The 15,049-nt window shown below is 44.6% G+C and overlaps 1 protein-coding gene across 1 annotated transcript in view; it reads left to right on the forward strand.

Annotated features, from left to right (window-relative positions):
* Window positions 1-15,049, forward strand: part of LOC126355434 (dipeptidase 1-like) — a 612,970-nt gene that overhangs the window by 325,918 nt on the left and 272,003 nt on the right. The window contains exon 4 of the mRNA XM_050005743.1: window positions 7,083-7,287. Within this exon, the coding sequence (XP_049861700.1) occupies window positions 7,083-7,287 (205 nt within the window). The remainder of the gene's footprint in view (window positions 1-7,082; window positions 7,288-15,049) is intronic.

Genomic DNA, 15,049 nt, shown 5'->3' on the forward strand with positions numbered 1-15,049 from the left:
CGTGCCAGCGCAATTATCTTCGCCTTGGTTCTTTGCCGTTCCAACTGGTTGTCCGGGGTTGGCGGTTGAGCATCCAGATCTCGGAGAATCGCGTAATAGAAGTCAACAGTGGTGCGATGCCAGTCGGCCATGTCCTTCCCGTATCTCATCAGTGTCCTCCGGATCGCTGTCTTGGCGCAATCCAACCACCATGTCAATGTCGAGTGGTAGCGGGGAAGGCGTCGTTCGCAGGCTGTCCACGTTTCAGTGACTGGTTGGCGACACGCCAGGTCATGCAAGTGTGAGGTATTGAGTTTCCATGGCGCACGGCTGCGCCATACTGATTGCGGCGGAAGGAGGACCGTACAGATGTAAGCGCAATGGTCGGAAAAGGCCAGCGGCCAGCGTTCGGCGCCCCGTATCGCAGGTCTAAGAGTTTGTGAGACATATATCCTGTCTAGTCGGCTTGTGGAATGACTTGTAAGAAAGGTGTGGCCAGAAAGGTCGCCGTGTTGAACTTCCCAGGTATTGTGAAGCAGGAGGTCTCGCACCACTATACGTATCTCCTGGCATGTCGTAGAGTGGGGAATCTGATCTTTAGGATGCAGAACGAAGTTACAATCACCTCCTAGTAGGCAATGGTCATAACGTCCTAAAAACAGGGGAGCGATTTCCTCGGAATAAAACTGGGCTCTTTCATGCCGTCGGTCGGTGCCTGCGTAGACATTAATGATGCGTGCCCCCATGGCAGTGAGTGCCATGCAACGAGCTGATGGAAGGAAGGCGACATCGGTCACAGAAATCCCGTGGCTGACGTAGATGGCCACCCGCGGCCAATAGGATCACTCGCGGAGGCGTGGGCGGTATAGTCATTGATATCCGTAGGCTAGCCAAGTGAACTTCCTGCAGAAGGGCGAAATCAATATCCGAAGCCCAGAACATCTCCTGCATAAGGCGTATTTTCACCCTGGAACGGATGTTTTTGGTGTTGGTGGTTGCTATCCGGTAGACCTGGTGTCGGATTACTGGAGGCTGGTCCACTCCGCCGTCCGCGCAAGGGAGTGGGCGTCGCAGCGGAACGTCATCCCGCTGGCCCGCAGGGGAGTCTGGGGAGAGTATGGTTAGTGGTGCTGCCGTGACGGGTCCTGCTCCTCGACCTGCTCCTCGTGCCATGCCGTGGAAGCGGAAACTGGTGTATTGTTCATATTGTCTGCAGAAGATGTTGTAACTGTGCGTGGTGTAGTGTCGCCTGTGATACGTTCATGATTTAGTTCAGCGTGAGCACGGGGTGCAGGCACACCGATAGATGTCTCCGCGCTCATAACGTCTTCGTCAGCAGTGGCGGGTTCTGAGGCCTCGTGCTGGTCGACGGTTACGTCCTCCTCGACTTGTAACGTCTCCTCTTGGCCGGAAACGGTGCGACGTCTTCGCTTGCGACGTTTCGGAGAACGTTGTTTCCTTGTGCGACCATTTTCCTTGTGCGACCCTCCGTGTCCGGCGACGAAAGGGAGTCGCGTCGTTCTGGCAGAAAGGCCGCTGCAGGAACGATGAGCGAGTCGACCTCCATCGTGTTTCCGAGGTCAGGGTCAGCGTCTGGTTGCGCCGGCATCTTCGGAGCGGCGTCGATGGCCGACCGAGGCAGCGGGTCTTCCGAGGCGCTCTCTGTCGGTGTCTGGTCGGGCTCGTTGGTGGCGTCGTTTGTGGTGACCGGTCGACGTTGCAAAGTGGTAGGAGAAGCTAGAGCAGCGGCATAGGTCACCGGTAGCACTGTAGGTAGCGACGTGGGTGGTTCTTCGGCAGCTGGAAGTTGCGTAATACGCCGTTGTAGGCATTCGGATCTAAGGTGGCCTTCTTTGCCGCACCTGGAACAGGTCCGAGGCTGGCCGTCGTCTATAATTATAGGACGGCATCCGCCGATCTGTAAGTAGGACGGGACGTGGCTTCGGAGATCAATGGTGACCTGTCGGGTCCCGTTCCAGGACAGGATACGTCCGAAACTGTGTCCACTTCTCCGGAGTGTGGCCGTGGACTGTGCCGTATGGGCGTAGTGCCGCAACGACTTACCTCAGCAGGAAATTCGAATGGCAATTCGAAAATGCGTATCGTTCACATACCTAAGCCTGCGTGGTCGACGGTTACCTCCCCCCCCCCCCCCTTTCCCATCAGCGTGACAGAAGCAGAGCCCCTGTTTGGACTCACGTAGTATGCGTTCGCACGCCGCGTCGTTAATGATTTTCACATAGACCGTGCTGCTCACGATGGACAAATGTATGCCGATAATATCGATCGCTGGGATCTTCACTTCCTCTCGCAGAAAACGCTCCACCTCGAGTGCTTTGGGTCGGGTATAATCGTTGCAGAAAATAAATCGGAGTGTTGATTTACGGTAACGGTTCGCCATGGATCGTACAAGGTAAGCCGGCACTTAAGCAACGGCCGTCAGAATGTAAACAAGGTGAGCTCGCGCGCCGCACGAAGTCAACACGTACGCCTCCGTTCTGTTGCCCTGCCCAAGGCAGACTGAGCCACCGAGGGAACAGATGATAGTGCGACTGCAGGGACTATCTCGCACACGCCTCCCGCGAGAATCACATTCTTACCTTGTATGTCCACACACTACATTCGTACTGTCCCACCCCAACACACTCATTACTCGTCATTCTTCCAAGTCCCGTAAGAGTTCCGGGAAAATGTGTTCATCTGCACAGAAGAAGAAGGTCATGGCCGGTATCGCCAGATTCTATATACTTATATGGATGTAGTGTCTGTCTTTCGGACATGAAACCTAAAAGACAGTTGTTTATTTACTTACCGAATACGTTGTTTTTTTTTTTAATTTACAGATGCAAGTTCTTGTCCAAATTGAATGAAATATTCTCAAATGACAGTTCCTGTAATGCACATGAACACACAGTTGACACCAGAAAGGATATATTCGTCTGTGACAGAGAGAACTGACTGTAGCACCAATAAATGCTAAAGACATTGTTTGAAGCATTAATAGTAGTAAATTTAGACAAATGGCCGAGAAGTTTCCAGGGAGAAAGTAATCCCGCCAGTTTAGAGATTTATGAAAGGCATAAAATGTTAAATGTCCAAGTCTGTGAAGCATGAAAAGGGAAATGCTGTTTACTCATACGCGTTATAACGTAAAACAGAATCCTTAACATAATGTACTATTGAGTGGTACTTAAGATAAGTAAATAAATTAGTGAAATCAAAGTGGAGTAGAAATTAGAAAATAAATGAAAAACTTTATTAAGTTTAGAAGAATTACACACTGGGAAACCGCGGGGAGAGCAGCTGAGCAGAAGACACAATGACCGTGAAGTCAGCAAGTTCAGAATCCATCGCCTTCCCCACATAAGCGGACGCTGTATATTCAGCCGTCAGGGCATCGCCCGACCGGCTCACGTGTTTCTCAGTTGTCACATGTGAGCAAAGGCCCTCGCCTAAATTCCAAGAGCCAACGACCGACGTTAAGAAGATCCTTCGAGAAGCTTTTCAACGTGACAGAAGAGGCAACGACCGTGAAATCGTTCACCTCCAGTGAACTGTAGTTAATAAATACGCGAGACGCAGTGGGCCCGATAAGAAGAAGAAGAAGAGTAGCTTTCAGTTCACTTTCGGTGCTGAAGACCGTCATGCAGGAAGAGACTACATCGTACACAGAAGCACCAAGTCCGCCGCTGTAGTGGAATTGCAAGCAGCAGCCTCGGCGCCAGGAGACAGAAGTTAAAAGGTATTTGAAGTCTTATTTTTACGTACCCGGGTGACTTGTCAGGACGGGAAGGGGACGGCCTCACATCGGCAGGCACCTGTGAGCTGGGATGAAGATCTGACAGCCGAAGACTTGCAAGCGGGAGTCCGTTGTTCGAGTCCAGGACACTGGCCGACGCACAACACTGACACACGCGGCCGCTTAGAGAAGAGAGACACTGGGACGCCACATCCAAGGTATCACCGTCCGATGCAGGACTTCACTCTCAATAATTAAACGAGCCGCAGCACGATGCGCGTCTCCAGTCAACTGGGCGAGATGGCGACACGAGATACACACTGTCACGCGCAATCAGACGCCGCCGCTGCCACAGCAGAAGGCTTCGCAAATGACACAGCTGCCGCTCTCCGAGCCAGGACATCGAGTACGGAAACAGTTGTACAAATCTTCAATAAAAGTTATCTTATGTAAAAATGTTGTTTCATTCTACCTCATACCCGAGCCAAGGAAGAACCCACCGTGCCCACATGTTGTTAAGAGGGAAAAATTAACTAATTTAGTATTTTCACCCTGACATAATGCTTTAGAATCAAATGCCCTTTGCAGTAATGCTCATCCTGACAATTGACTAGCATCAAAAGAGAAAACCCAGTTACATTTAGTGGCAGAAGTGTTACAGTACACACCTGCGGGACAGATTGTGGGTTGAAGCCTAGATGACAACAAACATGCAATTAAACACCGCAACGAGGGAAGCCCCCTTCATCAGTAAATAAACTGTTAATATGGCCGACGTTAAGAAGATCCTTCGAGAGGCTATATTTCTTCTTTGGATACACTGACAGAACGTTAGTCACAACCAAATTCCACCTCACTACCGCACTGAACTCGTTGTAGGTGGTACGGATACATAGCACTGCGATGCATTATTCTCCAAACACCACTGTGCCTCCTTCCACAAGATTAAATGCCAAGTCTCCTTGTCGAGATTCCTGGTCAGTGTTTGATTGTTTGTAGTGTCACATTTTCAAACATAAGTGTTAGTTATGTAGGCCCACCTGGTACCGTAGCATATGGAAAGCTCCCAGATTCTCAGAGGCATTGATGATACTTGTAAACGTTCGACAAGCAGCCTCCAGAGCATTGTCGTTAGCCCTGCCATACACGAAATACATATCCTCATACTACTCGTTTCTGGGATGTTCCATGTTACAATGAACAGACGCTCCGCAAATAAATGACAGAAATGGCAATTTGACTGTGTAATCTACTATCGTACCTATTTTGTTTGCAGCTCCTTGTCTCTAAAATGTAGACAATGACCTCATCAGGACCAAAATGGTGTGATGATGATGATATTTGGTTTGTGGGGCGCTCAACTGCTTGGTTATCAGCGCCCGTAGAATTTCGCAATCTTTTTAGGATACGGTTTTGCTACTTTTTCTGAATGATGATGAGATGATGACAATGACCTAGTCCCCGGGTGCAGAAAAATCACTACCTGACCGGGAATCGAATTCGGGATCCCGTGATCCAGAGGAATCAACGCTAACCACTAGACCACGAGCTGCGCATATCGACATGCAGTAGTTTACGTAGAATAACGTCAGTTGTGCCTGGTAGCCACAAAGTTTGCTGATTCTTGTTTACTGAGAATTCTTTGCTTCCGGTATCGTGTACTTTCCACTGTACGCTTCAGACCAAGAATTATGAAGCATTTTGTGTTTATGAAATGAGGAAAATCCGAAGGAATTGTAACTAATATCTGTGGGAGGGAGGAGGTGAAGAAGAATATGTTGTTTGTGAAAAAAAAATTCTCGAGCCGGCCCTGGTTGTCGCGCCCTTCTGACAATGACGGATGCCATCTGTAAATGTTTGTTCCGTTTGGACTCTCCATCCAGAGATAAGTTCAACGTGTCTTATGCTTATTTTTTTAATGTTGCCTTTTTTCAATCCGCATTATCGAAACACTGCTTCTTTCGATTGACTCAGACATGTATCAACACCTATTTGTCATCTTCTGTGGATAAAATTTATTTTTTAAATTGCAACACAAAATTTATAATCGCTTATCCAATGGTAGGCTTAATAATAATAAATAGTTTTTTGCTTGGTTTTCGACACACATGTTATAATTTCTAGGCATTAAAAAATTTGTATTACACTTTACAGGAATAGAAATTGACCCACAGAGCATGACAAATAGGTGTCGAAATGTGTGTAAGCGAATAAAAAGACTGTTTTTCATAATGCGGATTTAAAAAAAAAACACAGATTCGGAAGAACGTCAAGAGGCGCTTCAAAGTTGAACAAGATGTCTGCTTGGACGCAGGGATAATCAACCGCCAAATAATTGTTAAAATTCGTGGTGAAAGCTTAAACTGTCATTTATTTAGCAGGCTGAAGGTTTCACCATGAATTTTAACTGACCATTATGATTCATCATGTTGTTGAACAGACTCTTCTAGAAAGACGACGAGGTGCTATTGTTGTACCCACTGTTGTTACTGGGAGATGGTTTTCGTAAGGACAGTCCATAGTGCTTTAACTATCGTCATATTTTCGGTGTGTACACTTGTGTTATTGCAAGCAAGCCTATTTTTTGACTAGACAAATATGTCTCGGCTCTACAACATTATACAAACTAGAGAACAACATGCCTATTCTCTCCATCGCTAGTAACCGTACAAGGCTACTGAGATTCTGCTTGGAATTGGGTATAGACTTATCGATTCTCCACTTGTAGGGCGGGAGTGCTATCTGGACTAACCCGAACTGCAGTACCGTGGAACAATAGACTGCTTCCTACACAGGTCACGATCCTGCAATCGTCGACTTCCGACATGTGGGTGTAGGCGTTTTACCTTCTTACATTTGAAATAACACGTTCTTCACACGAACAATATTCAAATGTAATACCTGAATGACAAAGTCAATGGTTAATCTTTCCCTTTGCACAAGATGTGGTGAGTGTTAAGTGTCGCAACCGCGCAGATTATCGTATTCGATTGGTAGATTCTTCCTTGGTAGGATGTCTGGAATAGGGTGCAATCAGCCTCGTGATGCAAATTGAGGAAATACTTGACTAAGCGGCAATGGTACCAAGTCTGCTAAACCAACAACGGCCATGTATGCTGTGTGCTAACCCTCACTGCAAGCAAATGACGCTATTGGCAGAGGATAACATGGTTAAATGTTGATCCTATTTGGTCTCCTTATAGTCAGAACGGCAGTACTTTCTTATACAAAATGTAGATGACGCTACTCCTACGTGCTCACTTTGATGGCAAAGTCGTAGAACGTAAGAGCACTTACATTTATTAAGACAATGCTGCTCTAGAGGCTAGAGTGCAAGCTTGTGAAATTACAACGGTGTGCGCAGGTGAGGCGGAGATCGGCCGGCGGCGGCGGTGGGGGCGGCGGCGCCTGGGGGCGGTGGCGGTCTCGCTGGTGACCCTGGCGCTGTGCCTGGCCGCGGGCGGGCTAGTGGCGGGGCCGATCTTCCAGCAGGAACCGCCGCCCTCCAGCCTCGACTCCAGGGTCGCCGTCGTGCGCAGAATACTCAGTGACGTGCCGCTCATCGACGGGTAAGTCGCTTCCGGCTGCCCGGAATTCATCGCATAGCTTCCTCGTTACAGTTTCACACATATCCCTACAAGCACGACATCTATTTTTTTCATTGACGGATCGGAAGTGAAATAGGAAACATAATGAAAATCAGAAATGTCTTACTTGCAACATCTAGGTACTCCTTCCAGCTACTTCTCTACCTGGTCGCCACTCTGACTTAGACCTAGGTCGTAGAGTAACAACAACTTTCCGATTACCTGTCATAGTAGGCAGCTGATTGTGCCTTCCACCAATTGTCCATGATGGTCAGCAGCTCATTGTCTGAACCAAAATGTCATCCTCATAGCTTGCGGTTTAAGTGGGTAAAGAGAGGAAAATGAGATGGAGCCACTGCCTATCGAAACCGCTGCAGGAGCATCTTTGTTGCAGCTGTAGCATGAGGTCGAGAATGGTCATGAAGAAATACAATGCCTCACGACAACATTCCTCTTGACTTGCTAAACAAGATCTAAGGTTGACATACAGGTCCTTCCCTTACGGCCACCATCATGAACGTCTGTGTTCCCTGCTTCAAAGTTACTGCACCACTGCCTCATGTTCCTGTGATGTATACATGAAATCAGGCGGAATCCGTCTGCGTAGGGAAATGGAACGGCGGCACGGACTTCGTACTTGGCGGGAAAAAACTAAGCTTTGTTACGTATTCACTGTGTGCTAAGAACGGAGCGCAGCGCATCTGTGAAAACTTCATCGGATTTTTACTGCAATTTTAATTTTCGACCGATAGGACCTCGAATAAAGAAAAAAGAATAAACAGACTTTGGCCCTCGGAGTAATCCGTATTCCCCTCGTCGGCGACAGTTTGTTGGAGACAAAGGTATCGTCAAGAGTACTGAAAGGAAGTGTGACTGGAACGCTCTTCTTCTCTACATAACGTCACTTACAGCCCGCTTTTATGATAGTATCCGACCGACGAGTTTATCACTTCCAAGTAGATATTGGTAGGATTAGGTATAAATTACGGCACGTTAAGGAATTTGTTCTTGAGATCAGTTATTTAGGAGTAAATATCATTTCCCAAGCGAATCTCTCCCTAAAAATGCTCTTAAGTCGCTGGACAGTTCCTCATAGTATTTCCCCTGTGGAAGCGCTGTCGTCAGAAACAAACTGGAAGATTGTTTGGTCTAACATCAGCCTCCCGATTTTCCCAATTGAAGTGGCGTCCTCGTGGTACCAAGTTGTTCATGATTTTGTACCTACCAACGTGTGACTTTTTCGTATTGGCCTCAGTGTAACGGATCGCTGCAGTCGCTGCCATGAAACTCATACATTATCTTATCGGTTGATTTCCTGCGGTCATGACCATTGGAGATGGCTTCGCTGACAACTGGCTTTTCTCCTCAGGACGTCGGAGGCGGTTACCTCGGGGGAGATTCTCGTGCGTCCCGATTCAACTTTCTTTCCTCGATCGAAGAACAATACCATCATGTGGCTTGTTGGTCATTATGTCCGCTACGTGATGGTGACTGGCTTTTCCCATTATATTGCCCCCGCATATTGGACGTGGCTCAGGATGCCCCGTTATCGTGAATTTTTTTCTAATATGTTGTATTTTGTTTTTCATCGGCAAGGAGTTGGATGAGGTGCCAAAGCCCCTCCGCCTTTTTTATTTATTAATTTTTTTCATTTTTGTGGACACTTATATGGATTTAGATGTTCCACCATGTAGATGTGAAGGAAGAGAGATTGTGTAGGCAATTAAAAATTGATCCCCCATTCGTTCCTATACGTTTTTCTGATTTCACAGTTTTGTCTTTGTAGAAGTGACTTCTTCTGTTTTATTTTAATTGATTGCCTTTTGTAAGTACTTTGGAAAAAAAACAGTTAATATTTTCTTTTTTCGAAGGAATACACTGGCTTTTGAGTGTATATTTCGGTGTGTTTCCTGTGTTGGGAAAAAAAATTAAAATTGGAGGTGGTATTGTACTGTGGGGTGAGCGTGCAGTGAAAAATAAAATTAAATAAAAAGAAGATCGAAATGCCAATGGTTCGAATTTTGTTACATCTCTTTTTTTTCCTAGCATTCGCGTTATAGGTTCTGACGCATTATTATTAGTTTAATATAAGTAATTTTTTTTCATTTGGAGCAGTCGGTATGCGCTGTTCTTTAATTCATAATTTCATACTGACATGGAATAGAATCTCCTCAGTGACAATTTTTTTTTCATTTGTTAGTTCTGTATAATATGTCTAGAAGGGACTGTTACAGGAACATTAAAAAAAGAAAAAATCCGTCTAGTATATATAAAAGTAGCTCAGGTGGTAGAGCGCTTGCCGCGGAAAAAAATGAAAAAAAATGGCACAGATGGGTAGAGCGTCTGCCATGTAAGCAGGAAATCCGGGTTTCGAGTTCCGGTTGGGGCACACATTTTCACCTGTCCACGTTGATACATATCGACGCCGGTCAGCAGTTGGAGGTAAAAGTATATAATTCGAATTTCTATTAAATGTAATGATCAGCAGCTTCCTCTAAATGTGGAAACTAAAGCAAATGTGTAAGAAAAATAATCCTGTAATTTTTTAATACTGCATTAGAGCTGTATTGTTTGATATAATAACGTCTATTAAATATCGAGGCGTAACGTTGCAAGGAGAAGTGAAACAAATCGAGAACGTGAGATCGGTTGTAGGGAAAGCTGACGGTCGACATCAGTTAACTGGGAGAATCCTTAGAGGAAACTGGTTACAGGATACCTACCCAACTAATTCTTGAGGACTGCTGAAACCAGTCGGCTCATCGAAAGGTCTGATCAAAGGATGAAAGCGAAGTAATTCAAAGATGAGCTGTTAGAATTTTGAGCAGTAAGTTTGATCAACACGCAACTATTAACTGTTACGGAAATGCTTCGTGAACGCAAATGTGTGAAGACTTTAATTTCGCGAAATACTATTGAGAAAGATATGAATATGGAATTGCGTGATCGGCTTAAGCATTTCCATCCTGTTACGATGAAACAGATATTTATTGTAAACCTCTTAATAACCATACGAAGCACATCAAACATTCTCGAATCTATACTGAAAGAAAAACGATCCGTTTACGTATGTAATGATTAAATTCTGCCAAGACGCGTCGTAACGCTGGCGTACGTGACTACTTAGGGAGTGGATACTAAAATGTACTCAGCTCCCCAGTGATATTATTGACAACAGTTAGTAAATAAAGATATTTTAGACCACACAGATTCTACTTTGCACTTCTAATTAATTTGGAGAAGAGTACGCCCCCTAATGATTGCAGATGCTTGTCTCCGGCAGCATTGTTTAGAAGACTGTTTCTTCTGTTCATCTGCCGTCAATAATGGTACAGTTTTTATCAGATGCTTGAATGACACGCATGCTTCGTTTCGGGCTGATATTTATTCCTAGAAAAGTCTCGTCGTGTACTTTTGACATTGACGATACATCTCATTTTCACCAGCATAACAGTGAAGTCTAACTTCTTTTCATATAATCCAAATAACCAACGGCTGCTCACAGCTAATAAATAACTAGTCCCAAATTATAAGCACGCTAATACACTTCCTTCCTCATACGTCGTCACATATGTTACGACTGTCACTGGTTTCCAAAACCAAAGATAGACATGTGCCAAACGTAGGTTCCTGAGAATTTCAGTTGGTATTAATAAATAAACTGTTACATACATTATTGTACATCAAACGGTAGAAGTTTATGCTTCATTTCAAAATGTGATTTATGGTAATATATTAAGTTTCTATTGAAACCAATTTTAAATCGAATGTAAAGTAGTTAGATAGGTTTTCTCTTGAGTATACTGCACTAATTGCGTAAGGCCACAAAAAAAAAAAAAAAAAAAAAAAAAAAACAATACGAGTATCTTCACTGCAGGAAACAAGCGTCAAAGGATCCAGTACTGACCATAAACCATCAGGCTGGGATTGTTACAATATAAACCTAGGAAACTTCATCAATGGCAGGTAAGCTAGTTTTTCATACGCGCAACAAAGTTCCCAAATAGGTTTTAAGAATTTTAGAACCTTTTCACAGTAGCATGAACTCAAAGAGAGACCAAAAAAGGGAAAGAATTACAGTGGGACAGCATTCGACACGGAGCTTTCACATAAAAGTCGAAAAATTCAGTAACTCCAATTAAACCGGTTTCCCGCCACAAAAATAAGAATTCTATCTGCAACGATTAGTGTCGTCTATACACTGGCGACGAATTAGCTACTTTCATCATAAGTGGCGATCATTTGATCCTAAGGTCAAAACACCATCGCTTGGGAAATGACTGCAAATTCAGCAATAAAATTAATCACAGGTCATGCCAGAACAATGGGTGGATCGCTTGACGTGGTTACCCAACCAAACAGGTACACCCTTCACACAACAGGTGTATCACACTGAATTTCGTCACTCCAGATCAGCAACTTCCTTTCGTCCCTAGAAAATTGTTAAAAAGTGCTTAATCCAAAGAAATATGACGCCTGCGAGTTGTGGGATATAAATTCCTGGAGGCACACTAAGAGGCGACTGCACGTATTATTGACTGCACAGGAATGACCTCTCAGCCGGCCGCGGTGGTCTCGCGGTTCTAGGCGCGCAGTCCGGAACCGCGCGGCTGCTACGGTCGCAGGTTCGAATCCTGCCTCGGGCATGGATGTGTGTGGTGTCCTTAGGTTAGTTAGGTTTAAGTAGTTCTAAGTTCTAGGGGACTGATGACCACAGCTGTTAAGTCCCATAGTGCTCAGAGCCATTTGAACCTTTTTTTTTTTTTTTTTTGAATGACATCTCAAATACAATCAGAAGCGTATTCTAACGTGTAATTCATATAGCAGCATTGTTCCCCAATAAAAAGAACTCTTAAACTTGACTAAAACAAGATACAGTTATAGAAAGAGATATTACAGGGAACAAATACATACTCACACCTCGGCGGAGAATCCGAGTAACTTACAAAAGTGCTCGACAACGGTAATTACGGCAAGGACCAATTTTTTATCGATGGGCTTTGAGTAGCCCAGTAGCCAACTTATTTCCGAGTGAGGTGACGCATTGGTTAGGGCACTGGGCTCGCATTCGCGAAGAAGACGGTTCAAACCAGCGTCCAGCCATCATGATTTATGTTTTCCTTTACGTTCCTAAATCGCTTCAGACATATGCCAGAATGGTTTCTTTGAATGGGCACGGCCGACCTCATTCCCCATCCTTTCCTAATACGATGAAATCGATGGCCTCGCTGTTTGGCCCCCTATCCCGAAATCAACCAACAAACCAATGAAAATGACGGGAAAGCTCAGGAGACAACTACTTTCCTAATCACCTTTGGAGGATCACCAAAACGTTACCGCTACTCTACAAGAGAGAATCTCTGTCACACAACCAGCATACTGAAGAATTCAATCACTCGTAAATTCACACTTACAGTTACCGTCATGGGTCAAGGTGAAACAAGGTGATGTTATTGTTTATCAGAAGGAAATAAATATAAGCGCCCTATGAGTATTCCCTTTCCTATAACTTCATCGAATGACACCGAAAACACCTGTGTAACTCATAAAGTAATAACAAGGAATATAAACGATGAAAGAGGGCTCATAAGCACCAATTTAAATTTAGAAACGTAAGTCAAGGATAACGTTCTTTTCAGTTACCATATCTCGAATAGCTCGTAGGTTATATTCCTTGCCGTGCTAATAGACACTTGATTTCATCTCATTTCTTTTAATAATTTATTTCATCAGACTGTTCAAACACAATTATTAAAAGAGCTATACTGTGGGTGCGGTATTAAAAAATTACCAATTAAGATTGTTCAGCCAATACCCAATATGCGTGAACCGCTGAAAGCATTGCTTTGCAAGGCATTAATAAATATTTAGGACTCTGTACATTTATTAGCAGGAACTGTCCCTTTATCGCCACCTCGAAGTGAATCATTGTTAATGAAAAATAGTTCTCAGCTACTATTTACACCATTTTCCCATTGTCGGGTTGTTGCTTTATTCCAGATATATGAAAGAATAACTAATGTACAGAGACATTAACGAACCAGTCTGAAAAAAGCTTAATTTACAGAAATTCAATTTCGAACGTAAGACCTCATGAAACAGAATTTCTGATAGTATACGAGTAAACGGACAGGAATTGGACTGTATCTGAATCGCCAAAAAAACATGAAATAATAAATCCTAGGACATGGAGACACTATACGGAAGTGAGAGATATACATTGAGGCTACGTAAGTCATGTGATACCTCATAATATCGTGTAGGACCTACATTCTCCCGGCCTAGTGCAGCAGCATGACGTGGTATGGACTCAACAGTTTGTTGGAAGCACCCGCAGAAATAATGAGCCATATTGCCGCTGTAGCCCTCCATAACAGTGAAATTGTGGGCTGTACGGTATTTTATGAACAAACTGACCTCTCATAATGGGATGCATATCAGGTGTTCTGGGTGCCAAATCAGTCATTCGAAGTGTTCAGAATGTTCTTCAAACCAATCGTGAACAACTATGCCCCAGTATCAAGTGGTTCAAATGGCTCTGAGCACTATGGGACTGAGCACTATGGGACTGAGGTAATCAGTCCCCTGGAACTTAGAACTACTTAAACCTAACTAACCTAAGGACAACACACACACCCATGACCGAGGCAGGATTCGAACCTGTGGCTATAGCTCCTAGAACCGCGCCGCCACCTCTGCCGGCGCCGGATTATCATAGTCCATTTTCATCACAAAGAATTCAATAAATGTTTGGCCACATTAAGTCCACGAATGGCGGAAAATGATTTCTATGTAGTGGGACATCACCATTTCCCCTCGATGTAAACACAGCCCACATCATTATGGAGCCACCATCAGCATCTTGGGTTCCTGGGTTCGTGGGGCGCACACCACAATGAAACACTACGATCTCCTCTTACCAACAGAAAACGGGACTCATCTGACCAGACCACGGCTTTCCAGTCGTCTATGGTCCAACCTATATGGTCACGAGCCCAGCAGCGGCGCTGCAAGTGATGTGCTATTAGAAAATACACTCTCGTCGATCGTCTGCTGCCATAGCAGATTAATGCCAAATTTCGGCCCACTATCCAAACAGATACTTTCATTGTACGTCCTACATTGTTTTCTGTGGTTATCTCACGCAGTGTTGCTTGTCTGTTAGTACTGACAACTATACGAAATCGTCGCTGTTCTCGGTCTTGGCTGTCGGTCACTACGCGGTCCACGGTAGGAGATAATGCCTGAAGTTTGATGTTGTCAGCACACTCTTGACACTGTGGGTCTCGAAATACAAGTATTGACTTCCCTAACGATAACCGACATGAAATGTCCAATAGGTCTAGCTCCAACTACCATTGCACAGTCAAAGTCTGTTAATTCCCACCGTACGGCCATATTCACGTCAGAAACCTATTCACACTAGTCTCCTGGGTACAAAAGACGGCTCCGCCAATGCACTGCAGTTTTATTCCATGTGCATATCGCTACTGCATGCCTTTTTGACAACAATAGGTGCATTCTTCACCAGAAGGATGCAGCGAAGTGTTAGTGCAATACATTGTTGCCTACTGAAACTGCAACTACACAGTAATATATTCTAGGTATACAGTCTAGTAGGAAGAATAGGTGTTTCAATTGTTGGTAATACGGTGACACTTTTTCAATCAGTCTTCTGGCTTGTTTGATTCGACCACCAAAACTCTTAATCTCAGAGTAGAACTTAACACCGTACTTTATTATT

The sequence above is a fragment of the Schistocerca gregaria genome, chromosome 3 (genome assembly GCF_023897955.1).
Source record: "Schistocerca gregaria isolate iqSchGreg1 chromosome 3, iqSchGreg1.2, whole genome shotgun sequence".
NCBI classification, from domain to species: domain Eukaryota; kingdom Metazoa; phylum Arthropoda; class Insecta; order Orthoptera; family Acrididae; genus Schistocerca; species Schistocerca gregaria.